General features: G+C 38.2%; 1 protein-coding gene across 1 annotated transcript in view; it reads right to left on the reverse strand.

The window, feature by feature from the left end:
- The window catches only part of LOC119740592 (symplekin-like), a 35624-nt gene extending 34231 nt beyond the window's left edge, over positions 1–1393 (reverse strand). The window contains 1 exon segment of the mRNA XM_038215945.1: positions 1223–1393. Coding sequence (XP_038071873.1) covers positions 1223–1324 — 102 coding nt within the window. The 5' untranslated portion in view covers positions 1325–1393.
- Positions 1394–14863: the final 13470 nt, after the last annotated feature.

The following is a 14863-nucleotide window of genomic DNA, read 5'->3' on the forward strand; positions in this document are numbered from 1 at the left end:
GTATAACCGTACGGCCCGCCGCACGTACGCACGTCCAAAAACACGAGGTCATACGTCACAGACTGTTTATGCATATTCAAGAGTTTGCGCGGGCGCGCCTGCATATTGCATACATTACAGCGCGGCCGCCATTTTGAAATCGCATGGGGGATCGCATGGGGGACGATATTTGTGGAATCTGATGACTGAAATTCGTCTTGTGGCCAGATGGATGAAAATATTGAGACCAAAGAACGTTTTTTCGAAAAGGTATGAGTGGCTCTACGACTACGAACCTTAACTTTGGAAATTTGTGTCCTGGATGAAAAGATAATCGCGATCGAAAGATGTAGCAAAATCGCTACATCGGCGGCCAACAAAATTCAGTCTCTGTGGAAGCATCGGGCGTCTGGCCGTACTACAGAGCTTGCGATAGCTGTACGGCCAGACGCAGTCGGGCTAGGCCTAGGCCTACGCCCTTTGACTGAGATTCATTTGGGTGCTTACATGTACGTGTTTGGGCATAAGACCGCACGCACATTCACCCTTCTGCCAGCATGGCCAGGCACACGACAAATGCAGTGATAGTGCTGGTGACTATTTAGGTAAATCCCGAAACATAAAAGTGTTTTTTAATTCTCTTATTAAACGGGGCCCTATCCTAAACTATTAAACGTTAATCATGTACCCGTTGCTGACACTGACAACTGACACTGAGTTGATAGGGGGGTCAGACAAGTCGACCGTTGAGACAACTCGACTCGGGACAAGTCGCCCGTTGAGACAACTCGACCGTTGAGACAACTCGACCGTATGTGCGATAAATTGAAAGACAAGTCGACCGTTGAGACAAGTCGCCTCGCATGTTTTTGGGCCTAGTTCTGGGGATAGTACCGGGGATTTCGACGGCGGCTGATCGCCGTTTAGACACGACTTTTTTTGTTGCATATAACAGAGCAGAGCCGATATAGCGCAGCGTGATTGTCCGTGCACGTCGTTCGTTTTTGCCGGGCCTTTGCGCGCATCTCCGGTCAACCGCGTGGCCGTACCGTGCACGTGCCGTGCACGTTAGCTGTCTCAACGGTCGAGTTGTCCCGAGTCGAGTTGTCTCAAAGGTCGACTTGTCTCAACGGTCGAGTTGTCTCAACGGTCGACTTGTCCCGAGTCGAGTTGTCTCAACGGTCGACTTGTCTGACATTCGTTGATAGCCAGGTGCCAGGTCATGCAGGGGTTAGCATCTTACCCGATCTGACGTGTTGATTCCTTCTGCCATATCGGCCGTTGTGGAATCCTCATCCATAAAGTACTGCGAGGCAATGGACCGTCGACTACTCTCCGAATCCATGGTGAATTATCTAGAGATTCCACTTCAAAAATTCAGGAGCTTTGCGTGCAGTTGTTGCACCGTCCCAGCTTGGTCCCGTCGCGCTGCATTCCTGGTTGCCCCTTGTAGTCCATGCAGGATCAAGCACCCAGCTAGAAATTATGCCCAAATAAGAACGGAGCCGGTGTTTCAATTTACGGTGGCCCAGAACGTACACGCGGCCAAGAGTGATTAAAAAAAAAAATCATATCACATCATGTTCGTCAGCATCTTTCTCGTCAGCATCTTTCGAATCCAGCCCCTCAACCCCCCCCCCCCCCCCCCCCCAAAAAAAAATCCTGTCAAAGGTGTTTCAGTCTCAGCAAGCATCAACCTTATCAACTTTCAAGTTAACTATCACCACCTTTGGAAAGCAAATGCATGTTTTCAAAAAAGTTGTCACAGAACATAAACAACGAACAAACGGCACGTTATTAGGGCCGAAATACTGGCAATCATTGGAGAGCGCGCGAAATAGTTAGCATAGTCTGGTTCCCAGACCAAAAGATTCCGACTATTCCTGATGAATCTTAGGTCCGGTAGCTATGGCGTGTCAAACGTTGCAATATTCAATATTTTGCAATATATATGTTGGATGTTCAATATGTGTTTGTTATCTTTTACATTTATTTGCGATGTTCAATATAAGTGTGCGATTTTTTTTAATCATTTGCGCGATGTTTAATATATTTGTGCGATGTTTTACAATATATGTGCGATGTTCAATATATGTGTGCGATGTTTTACATTTAACTATGCGATTTTCAATTTATATGTGCGATGTTTTTGACGATATATATGTGCGATGTTTTCAATATTATGTTCGATTTTTTGCATTAAATGTGCGATGTTTTTCGATACAATTGTGTGTGTTGTTCTACAATATATTTGCGATATTCTCAAATATGTGAGCAATGTTTCACACATATGTTTGACATTTCGAGCTATTTGTATTCGATGTTTCATCGGTATGTTTGCATTCGATCTTTTGCAATATGCATTTGATATTTCCCTTTTCATTCGATGTTTCTTTAAGAGTCAAAGTCTGGTTACTAGACCGCAAAAGTCTGACTATTTTGCCTAAAGTCAGTGTATGAGACGTCAGGGGATCGCGTAAAGTGATTAGAGCCAGACCTAAACGGTAAAAACCGGAATTGTGGGTAATTCTTTAAGCATACGCAATGTGTTCATCATTGTTTGGGCAGTACCCCCAGCTGTGCCTGTACTACCCATAGTGTTATGTGCATCATCTATGCATTGAGGAGTGCATGACACATGCTCTGAGCTCCAAGGCCGATGTGCACCTGTCCCGTTTAATGATCCAGTTACCTGATAATTTGTTAGCATAAGCTGATGTAAAATTGGGCAAAATTAGATGTTTCTGGAAAATTGCAGATTGTATGGGGTTAGATGTTTATGAAACATTTCAAATTGTAAGGGGTGAACATTGCATATTTTAGCGAAATTGGGCAAAATCAGATGTTTCCGAAAAATTTCAGATGTAAGGGATTAAGGCCAAACAAAAAAGTCTCCGGTTTCTGGTATGCGCGCGCGTCGCCGTAGCCATGCGCGTCTGCAAAATGAAAAAGTTTTTATTTTCAATGAACAATGATGTCTCAAAACCGCCAAACTCACTGGTTTGACTGGAATCCTGCTGCTGCAAAATTTTAACGTGTTTTTAGATGGCGTTATGATCGAGAATAAGCTTTATGTGGCCCCTCTGGTCTCTCATAATATTTGCACTAAGTTTAGTCGGGCACCATTTGCAGTCATCAGCCGACATTTGAAGCAAAAAAAAACAGGTAAAAAAAACCAAACAAACAAGCCGCGTCGCCGCACCACTTTTTGGGCAAGCTCCATACCAGAAACCGGAGACTTTTTTTTTTGGCCTAACCTAGCTTTTTTAGTGAAATTTTGCAAAGTTAGATGTTACGAAAAATTTCAAATTGAAAGGGGTTAACCTCGCATTTTTTTTAAAGCGAAAATCGGAAAAAATCAAATGTTTCTGGAAAATTGCAGATTGTAAGGGGTTAACCTTGCTTTTTGAATAAGATTGGGGAAAATTAGATTTTCATGAAAAAAATCCAAATTGTAAGGGGTTAACCTAGCATTTTTTTTTGCAAAATAGGACACAATCAGATGATTCTGGAAAATTGCAGATTGTAAGGGCTTAACCTTGTATTTCTAGCAAAATTGGGCAAAAGGAAATGTTTATGAAAAATTTTAAATTGTATACCTTGTATATTTAGTAAAATTTGGCAAAATCAGATTTGTATGAAAAATCTAAGATGGTAAGGGGTTAACCTAGATTTTTTAGCAAAATTTGGAGCATATTTTACTAAAATTGGGCAAAATCAGATGCTTCTAAAAAATCCAGATGTAAAGTTTCCGCAAAAACAGCTGTTGAAAAAGAGCCCAATGTTGAACTTTACTGAGTCTGAGGTCTATCGAGGGGACGATCCTTATTTCAACTCCCGGAGATTCGCTGACAGTCTCTATTTTTCTTTTTAAGAAAGTCGAAATAGCTGAAGAGGGAGGTGAGAATCTATATGTGCCCAGATACAAAGAGTAGAAATCTACGCGTCTGCCTTTTGAAAATACACAATTGCGGTGTTCATTGTTGCGTAATGATCCGCCTAGCACACGACTGGTTTGCACATTAGGCTGTGTTATGCAGCTTCCTAACAAACCAAACACACTGGGCTCATTATATCGACTTGTTTTTACCCATTAAGGTAAAGCAAATGGATCCAGTAATCTTCCTGGCGCTTTTGCTCACCTATAAAGACAACTTTTCTCAGTTTAAGGAAAATTCTAAGCTAACGAAATGGCCGAGTGGTTACGATTCGTCGTCCACGGTTAGCGGGGTCCCGGGTTCGAATCCCGCTGGTGTCTTTTTGGTTTTTAACGTATGAGTTCAATTATTCACTATAAGAGATTTAATTTCCCGTCGTAAAGTACCAACAGTACCTTAGCTTAATCGGTAAGCACTGCTGCTGGTACTGTCCGCGAGTTCCAGGTTGGCGCCTTCGTACAGGTTCAGGGCATGTGGTCCACTCGGAGGATCAGGGCTTAGGGGCCGCCCTGTTCCTCCCTTAGCTCTTTGCTTTTACATGGTGCCTGGCCCTCCGGGTTATATGGATGGATAGGGAAGGAAGTGTGTATTGGTCGGGGACGCCGAGACCCCGGAAGAGAACTAAGGGATCGGCTGGGGCATTGTTATGGCTCAGACCGATCCCTGAAAGCTTGACTAGCACATAACTTTTTGATTTCTTTTACCCTCTATCTTTTATACTTTGGTTTAGTTTGATATCTACAGCTGCTCGGCAGGTCTACGGGTAGTATCAAAATTGAAACAAAGGTGTAGGTCATAAATCAATGAATATTTCATAATTGACTATAATCAAAACGGAGTTTCGTTCGATCAATTTGACTATCATTATATAATGACGCGATTGCCAATTGACGTAAGAAACGCCATAAATTATACCGGGAAAGAATAAAGATGTACATTGTAATATAAATATTATTTATACATCTTTCAAATAACGTGTCTTTAATTGTGAGCATTCCAAACAATACAGTATTTCGCAATGGTATTACAATGGTATATGATAGCACGATCAATGCGTCTCTATTAAATTTAAAAATATATAATTTAGGCCCCTATGTGTGAAACAATCTGTTTATGAAACATTTCAAATAGTAAGGGGTGAACCTTGCATTTTTTTAGCGAAATTTGGCAAAATCAGATCTTTCTGGAAAATTTCAGATTGTAATGGCTTAACCTTGCTTTTGTAGTAAAATTTGGCAAAATAAGATGTGTATGAAAAATTTCAAATTGTAAGGGGTTAACCTTTCTTTTTTAGTAAAATTGGGAAAATTTAAATATTTATGAAACATTTCAAATTGTCAGTGGTTAACGTTGCATTTTTTAGCAAAATAGGGCAAAATCAGGTGTTTATGGAAAATTTCAGATTGTAAAGGGTGAACTTTGCATTTTTAGCAAAATTGGGCAAAATCAGATTTGTATGAAAAATCAAAAATTGTAAGAGGTTAACCAAATTAGGGCAAAATCAGATGTTTCTGGAAAATTGCTGATTGAAAGGGGTTAACCTTGCATTTTAAGCAAAATTGGGCAAAATGAGATTTTTATGAAAAATCTCAAATTGTAAGGGGTGAACCTTGCATATATTAGAAAAAATGGGCAAAATCAGATGTTTTTGAAAAAAAATCCGATGTAAGGAATTAACCTGACTTTTTTCTTAAGTGAAATTTGGTAAATATTAGGTGTTTATGAAAAATTTCAAATTGTAACGTGTTAAGATTGAATTTTTTTTAAGCAAAATAGGGCAAAATCAGATGTTTATGGAAAATTTCAAATTGTAAGGGGTTAACCTTGCATTTTAGCAAAATTGGGCAAAATCAGATGTTTCTGGAAAATTTCAGATGTAAGGGATTATCCTTGCTTTTTTAGTGAAATATGGCAAAGTTAGATGTTTATGAAAAATCTCACATTGTAAGGGGTGAACCTTGTAATTTTAGCGAAATTGGGCAAAATCAGATCTTTCTGGAAAATATCAGATTGTAACGGATTAACCTTGCTTTTTTAGTGATGTTTGGCAAAATAAGATGTGAATGAAAAATTTCCAATGATAAGTGGTTAACCTTGCTTTTTTAGTAAAATTTGGCAAATTTAAATGTTTATGAACAATCTCAAATTGTAAGGGGTGAACCTTGCACTTTTTAGCAAAATAGGGCAAAATCAGGTGTTTATGAAAAATGTCAGATTGTAAGGGGTTCACCTTGCATTTTTAGCAAAATTGGGAAATATCAGATTTGTATGAAAAATGCAAAATTGTAAGAGGTTAACCTTTGCCCAATTAGGGCAAAATCAGATGTTTCTGGAAAGTTGCAGATTGAAAGGGGTTAACCTTGCATTTTTATCAAAACTGGGAAATTTCAGATTTTTATGAAAAATCTCAAATTGTAAGGGGTGAACCTTGCATTTTTAGCAAAATTGGGCAAAATCAGATCTTTCTGAAAAGTTTCAGATGTAAGGGGGTTAACCTTGCTTTTTAAGCAAAATTGGGAAAAATCAGATTTGTATGAAAAAGCAAAAATTGTAAGGGGTTAACCTTTGCCCAATTAGGGCAAAATCAGATGTTTCTGGAAAATTGCAGATTGAAAGGGGTTAACCTTGCATTTTTAGCAAAACTAGGCAATATCAGAATTTCATGAAAAATCTCAAATTGTAAGGGGTGAACCTTGCATATATTAGTAAAATTGGGCAAAATCAGATGTTTTTGAAAAAAAATCCGATGTAAGGAATTAACCTTACTTTTTTCTTAATTGAAATTTGGTAAAAATTAGGTGTTTATGAAAAATTTCAAATTGTAAGGTGTTAAGATTGAATTTTTTTTTAGCAAAATAGGGCAAAATCAGATGTTTATGAAAAATTTCAAATTGTAAGGGGTTAACCTTGCATTTTAGCTAAATTGGGCAAAATCAGATGTTTCCGGAAAATTTCAGATGTAAGGGATTATCCTTGCTTTTTTAGTGAAATTTGGCAAAGTTAGATGTTTATGAAAAATCTCAAATTGTAAGGTGTGAACCTTGTAGTTTTAGCGAAATTGGGCAAAATCAGATCTTTCTGGACAATTTCAGATTGTAAGGGGTTGCCTTTTTAGTGATATTTGGCAAAATAAGATGTGAATGAAAAATTTTAAATGATAAGAGGTTAACCTTGCTTTTTTAGTAAAATTTGGCAAATTTAAATGTTTATGAAAAATCTCAAATTGTAAGGGGTGAACCTTGCACTTTTTAGCAAAATAGGGCACAATCAGGTGTTTATGAAAAATGTCAGATTGTAAGGGGTTCACCTTGCATTTTTAGCAAAATTGGGAAAAATCTGATTTGTATGAAAAATGCAAAATTGTAAGAGGTTAACCTTTGCCCAATTAGGGCAAAATCAGATGTTTCTGGAAAGTTGCAGATTGAAAGGGGTTAACCTTGCATTTTTATCAAAACTGGGCAATTTCAGATTTTTATGAAAAATCTCAAATTGTAAGGGGTGAACCTTGCATTTTTAGCAAAATTGGGCAAAATCAGATCTTTCTGAAAAATTTCAGATGTAAGGGGGTTAACCTTGCTTTTTTAGCAAAATTGGGAAAAATCAGATTTGTATGAAAAATCAAAAATTGTAAGGGGTTAACCTTTGCCAAATTAGGGCAATAAAAAAGCAAGGTTAACCCCCTTACATCTGAAATTTTCAGATGTAAGGTGGTTAACCTTGCTTTTTTAATAAAATTAGGCATATTTTAATGTGCATGAAAAATTTCAGATTGTAAAGGGTTCACCCTGCATTTTTAGCAAAATGGGGAAAAATCGTGTTGTATTAAAAATCAAAAAATTGTAAGGGGTTAACCTTTGCCCAATTAGGGCAAAATCAGATGTTTCTGGAAAATTGCAGATTGAAAGGGGTTAACCTTGCATTTTTAGCAAAATTGGTCAAAACGAGATTTTTATGAAAAATCTCAAATTGTAAGGGGTGAACCTTGCACATATCAGCAAAATTGGGCAAAATCAGATGTTTCTGAAAAAAATTCCGATGAAAGGAATTAATTCTACTTTTTTTTTTAGTGAAATTTGGTAAAATATCGTGTTTATGAAAAATTTCAAATTGTAAGGGGTTCAGCTTGCATTTTTTTTAGCAAAATTGGGCAAAATCAGATGTTTATGGAAAATTTCAAATTGTAAGGGGTTAACCTTGCATTATTCTCAGACAACACACAAAACCACACAGTGAGAGTTGATTTGACTTTTCTGGCATAGATTTTTTGAGCCGCTAATTTATTTCTCCTCGGTCAATGTTTAAGTGTATTAAATGTCCGTAAATACGTTAACAAGCTATAACATACCAATAATTACCTATTTGCTAAAAGATATTTGCCTTAGAAACATTTTAAACAAGCTAAAAACGGGGCACGCTTGCCCCAAATACTTGCCATGCTTGGCATCACTGGGCCCGAAAACTTGGCACGCTTGCCAACCATTCACTAGCCCCACCAGAACAAGTGGATGCTAGCCAAAGTGTTTTGTCACATGACTTAAGTATTTGTCACGTGACTTTAGTATTTATATGCCTATATTACTCAAGAAGTTATTTGTAGTTAAAGCACACCGATTTGGTCCACCGCTCGTAGATACGGTTGGCATGCCCCATCAGTACAAATGGGTGCTTGGCGTACTTTTTTACAAAGATTAAACACAACTTGTTAAATGTTTAACGTTCAAATTCAAAGGTTTTACTTAAGAACTATTCACCCAACTTGTTTATTTAGTTTGAATTGAGGCACTGCCCGTCGCTCCCAGCCAACTTCGCCCATTTATAAAAGTATAAAAGTATGGTGGTTGAAGGGGAGGAGGTGGGTTTATTTTTGTTGTTGCGGTCTCAAAAAGCTACGCCGAACTGGCCTTTCATCCACGGCGTGCACGTAGTGCGTCTGTGCGCGCGCGTGGACTTATCACATTTGTATCAATATTTATATCTCCCTTGGAAGTTACATCAACTTCTGCCTATGAACAGCACTTTTGGCTTGATGCCAGCAATGGATGGCCAGCTGCAATTTGGGCAATCAAAATGTTTACTAATTCCATACCATAGCAACCATCCGCTGATTAACAGAGAGTTTGAAACTCAGCCAGCCGTGTGTTCGTGGAGAATAATGTATTTTATCTTTCAGTGATAAAATGAATTATTCTCAGACAACACACAAAACCACACAGTGAGAGTTGATTTGACTTTTCTGGCATAGATTTTTTGAGCCGCTAATTTATTTCTCCTCGGTCAATGTTTAAGTGTATTAAATGTCCGTAAATACGTTAACAAGCTATAACATACCAATAATTACCTATTTGCTAAAAGATATTTGCCTTAGAAACATTTTAAACAAGCTAAAAACGGGGCACGCTTGCCCCAAATACTTGCCATGCTTGGCATCACTGGGCCCGAAAACTTGGCACGCTTGCCAACCATTCACTAGCCCCACCAGAACAAGTGGATGCTAGCCAAAGTGTTTTGTCACATGACTTAAGTATTTGTCACGTGACTTTAGTATTTATATGCCTATATTACTCAAGAAGTTATTTGTAGTTAAAGCACACCGATTTGGTCCACCGCTCGTAGATACGGTTGGCATGCCCCATCAGTACAAATGGGTGCTTGGCGTACTTTTTTACAAAGATTAAACACAACTTGTTAAATGTTTAACGTCCAAATTCAAAGGTTTTACTTAAGAACTATTCACCCAACTTGTTTATTTAGTTTGAATTGAGGCACTGCCCGTCGCTCCCAGCCAACTTCGCCAAACGCGCGACGCGCGCCCCATGGGACGACAGGCAGTACCCTCACACCCTTACCCCGAAGAGTAGAACCCCAAAAGAGAAAGACTGAACGAAACAAATACTAGCGCCAGGGCCCTACTGGAGTTGTGTATAACTATTACCAACTGAGGATTGCTACCATTTTTTTTTTTTTTTTTTAAAGAGTTAATGTTGCAAACATCATTAATGCTGTAACCTCATCGGCATGCTTGCCACAAATCTTAGGCACTCTTCCTAAACCACACAAGCTGCCTCCTTGAAATTTTTGAAAATTAAACATGCATTATAATAATACACATTACAAAGTCAGGTATTATAATCATACGCCACAACTTGATCATTGGATAACGTTGTCAAAAGAGGTAAAACTAATTACAAATGTTGATTAAATGCATTTATATATTTCTCAAACCAATCCTGATCGATATAGATTCAATTGATACAAAGGGGGAAATGTTAGTGGCTACCTTCTAAGCTGGCCTACAAAGTGGCAAAACCATTCGTGGACAAAAAGAGGACGAAATGTACTATTCTCCCGTGGATAGATCTAATATAAATCAGTAAGGGGAAATATCCCCAACATATCAACCTCCTATTGTGAGTATCACTAACGTGAACTAAACAAATTAGCTATTATTGCTCCTGAAAAAGGTGAAAAAGCCAGTACGAAACCCATCCTGGTGGAAAAGATCGAAAAAATTCCCTTCCGGCCCCCAAATAGGCGACCAAGTTTTCTTTGTAGTTTTTGGAGCAAAATTATCTGGAGGCATACAGATTTTTTTTTTTTTTTTTTTTTACTTTTTAATTGTTTATGTTAACTTCCAAAAGTACAATTATTACTTAAATCCCCTTAAAACAATGAACTTGTTGAAGTAGCCGTTATTAAATGTAAACAGTCAATGTATAGCTATAGCTAGTCATTCAAACTGTTACCTGAAGATAAGTATTCCGTGTTCAATATAAAATACAGTACAAAATAGCCAGGACTATGTACAACCTACAACCCAATACAATGACATCAAAAGCATGAATGCAATTTAGAAAATTCCAAGTTGTAATTTACTTAGCAATATTCATTTCATGTCAAGAAATGTTTCTAACCAGCTTTATCTGTTTCTTGTTTTTGAAGCCCAATTTTCTTTTTTTTTTTGAAAAATCATAACCAGCAGGAGGCTTAAGTACGGTGCATCAACGTTAACATGACAATGGGAAATATTAATACACTTACAGGTAGGCCTACATATGAATAGTACAATTGGGCTGCTAAAGATCTGCGTCAAGCACGTAAACGCGCAACGTGTGGTTAAATGTATGTGTCTACGGATCATATAACTTAGCGTACACTTTATGTTGTATTATCCTCCTCAATGCCATCATGCTTTTAAATCGCGTCAACTTAATTGAAATGGATGTCCATAGAATTTAATAGGTCATGGTCAAAAAAGTGTGCCGCTTTTTCTGTTGACAGCTTTTTCCTGTTGACAGTTATTTTCCTGATATTCGCCTTTAGGCAACAGTTTATAATCTGGACGCCAAACTGGCCAAATTGCTGGACGATCAGTACCAACCGAACTTGACAAGATGTCCAACCTTGGAAGACCTCAATGTTGCAAATCTGAAGAGCATTCGATGGTTTGAGTCCCGGTCCCAAACCAATTTGTAGCGTGTGCTATCCCCTGGCATCCTGCAACAGAAAATACTCAAAGCAGCAGCTATCCTTTGCAAACATATCTATCTTTTAAATGTATTCATTTATTTTTTGTTTATGTGTTCGTTAGGTTGTTTGTTTGTTGGGGTGTTTATTTGTTTTGTCAGGGTGTTAGTTATCATAATTATCATTATTATTATATAATCTACAGCATCCCACAAATGGGCGACAGGTTCTTTTTTTTTTTTTTTTTTTTTTTTTTAATTTATTTGGCAAGTCACATCTGGATTTTGGCAACATGCCATGTGGGGGTGACAAATTGGAGTCACCCTATTGTTAGAACGACCCTTAGGACAAGGAATGTTTGTGTTGCAAATTATCTAACTCGAGAAAATCACCAAATTTCGTGAAGAAAAGATAAAAGGTAAACTTGGATTAGGTGATAGTTTAGGTTTGTGCACAAGTCTATGGTAAAGTCTCGCTGTTATAGCATTAGTAGAAATTTTTACTATTTAATTATTAAAGTTTGTAGTATAGTATTTCATTATAATTTTGAATGTCAGTATAAATTCCTATGGCTTCACAAGTTGGCCCAGGTGACAGAAAAGGATGTCAAGCTAAACAGGAGAGAAACTATACCTCGAATGAATAGGTCCCCCTTAATTGTGTGAAAAAGAATCTAGCATTTTGCTGCAATCATACAAGGTTGGGTTAATTACACATTGTCAAGCGGAGCCTACTGCGTTTTTGGACTCTTTGGCCAGGTTCCTTGGGTTAACAATTAACATGCCTTTTCAAAATAGGTTAAGAAAGTGCCCATCCAGTGATCTCAGATCTGCCAACCTGCTCCGAAAGCAGCTGCTCTGACAAACAGCGATCATGTCATGTTTGGCCAAAATCGCAAATTTATGTGGAAGTACTATCTTATCTTAGGAACTGTCAAGATTAATCATGCCAGTGGGGACACTGTCACTCCTCTTCTTCTTCTTGTTTTTTTTTTTTTTTAATTTGCATTAAAGTGCTTTCTTTACATTTAATTGTGTAGGCCCTACAATTAATATCATCATGATTATGTTTATAACTATGTAATTAGCATTACATGCACTGGCTAAAAACTGCTCAGGTTGCACCGCGGTGTTATTATAGGCCCCGGGCCCCTATTTATTGTATTAGGAACCAATGCCGAAAGATCGGCTCAAATTAGCTGCAGAACAATAACATTTGTCAGACTAGAAATGGTCTGAAAAATTAATTAATTGCCCAGGGCTGTTTTAGCTCTAGTATCTTATTGGATTTTTTTTTTTTTATATATATATTTGTGTGTTTGTTAGTTTATTTATTTATTACTATATTAGGCTATTCATTTACTTCTTATTATGTTTTACGGTTACATTTGCACTCTGGCCACGATTTGAGACAAATACAAATGAAACAAATGAAATAACTGAATAGGCGCAAGAGCCTAGCCCCTGCTAATTCTTTCATGAGTTTTAGTCCTATATGTTAGGAAAACAAAACAAGCCCCCAATGCATGCCTCAACATGTCGTAATATAGGGCCAACAAAGGCCTATTAATTATATTATTAAACATAAATGGCTGGCTGCAAAAACAAAACTATTGATAAAATTCAATAATTTTTTTTTTTTTTTTAAGAAAATGAAGTAGGGACCAGGTATCTCCGTTGAGGGAAGTAATTGCAAAGTGAATGAACAAGTCAACTGCACACTTAGAATAGCTCACGCTCATAGTCATAGCTTTAAGGAAACCAGGATGTAGGCCTAGGCTTATTAATTATGGCAAACAATTAAGCTACCCAGGTATAAAGTTGACTCAGTAGGCTACCAAAGTTAAGGCCTCGGTGATCAAGTGATGCCTAATCGCCATGATTCGCCTTCAGCTTGCAGTGGATAGGCATTTTATTATCGCGCTTAACGGTCCCCGAATGATCGAATTTGTATCAAATCGGCCTAGGCCTATGCCGACGTCAACACCGATGCCCCGTCTGAGTGATCATGGTGATATTACATTCAATGTGCCGTAAAACTCATCAGACATATTGGACAATTTTTTCAGTTTAAATATCAAAATCATTAATTCAACTATCCAAATTAGGTCAAACCATGAAGGTATGAAAGTAAATTGTAGGATTCAATCAAATGTCGATCGATCTCCGCACTTTCAATAGGGCCCTACCGCTGGCTGCGTATAATTGAGGCCTAGCGTTAAAACTAAAATCATAGAAACGGTGAACAAAAACTTCACACGATATTGCACAGTACAACAAACAAACGGGCCCAAAACAAATGCTGTGTGATTGGAAAATTCTCACCTTGAATTCCATCATGCCTGGCATGTTTGAGCATGATGTCCAAGCCATTGCACGAAGCGGGAAATCTCGAGAGAGGGTCGTGACGAACAAAGATCCAGCGTTCACACTGTACTGCAGGCCGACACGTTGCCGCGGTCAAGCATGCCGAGAACACCAGCCACCAGCACCGGGGCGGATTGAAAGCTGGGCGGGGATGCACCGCCCGGACTCGACTGGAACGCACCGTCATGACCGTTGATTTAGCACCTGGACTTCGGTGTCCGTAAACTTATGAAGGGCCATGATTCAAATAGGACTACACAAGCTTTAATCATGGACGGCTGACATAATCCAGTGGTGATTCAGCATTCCAAAAAATACGAGTAGGCCTAGGCCTATAACGCTGAGAATTCATGTTCTGGAAACCTTGGACGGCTGTGACAAATCACATGAAATGTCGACAAGCGAGCGGATCGCTTGGGCTGACGTTCTGACGAGGCATCTTGTAAAAGCTGTATGGTCGTACTCGTAGGATATACGTAAATGCCGTCTCCAAAACCCCCAAAGATCACTGAAGTCAGCTGCATAACATTTGCAAATCATAAGTTCACTAACCGAAGTTCAAATGTGAACGAAAATCCATGGAATGTAAGCAAACAAACGCTTATTCCAGGAGAAATTTATTTTTGTTGTTGCGGTCTCAAAAAGCTACGCCGAACTGGCCTTTCATCCACGGCGTGCACGTAGTGCGTCTGTGCGCGCGCGTGGACTTATCACATTTGTATCAATATTTATATCTCCCTTGGAAGTTACATCAACTTCTGCCTATGAACAGCACTTTTGGCTTGATGCCAGCAATGGATGGCCAGCTGCAATTTGGGCAATCAAATGTTTACTAATTCCATACCATAGCAACCATCCGCTGATTAACAGAGAGTTTGAAACTCAGCCAGCCGTGTGTTCGTGGAGAATAATGTATTTTATCTTTCAGTGATAAAATGAATTTTAGCAAAATTGGGCAAAATCAGATGTTTCTGGAAAATTTCAGATGTAAGGGATTATACTTGCTTTTTTAGTGAAATTTGGCAAAGTTAGATGCTTATGAAAAATTTCAAATTATAAAGGGTTAACCTTGCATTTTTTTTAGTGAAATTGGGAAAAAAATCTGCTGTTTCCGGA

Source organism: Patiria miniata, unplaced genomic scaffold (genome assembly GCF_015706575.1).
Source record: "Patiria miniata isolate m_02_andy unplaced genomic scaffold, ASM1570657v1 HiC_scaffold_5, whole genome shotgun sequence".
Classification (NCBI taxonomy): Eukaryota; Metazoa; Echinodermata; class Asteroidea; order Valvatida; family Asterinidae; genus Patiria; species Patiria miniata.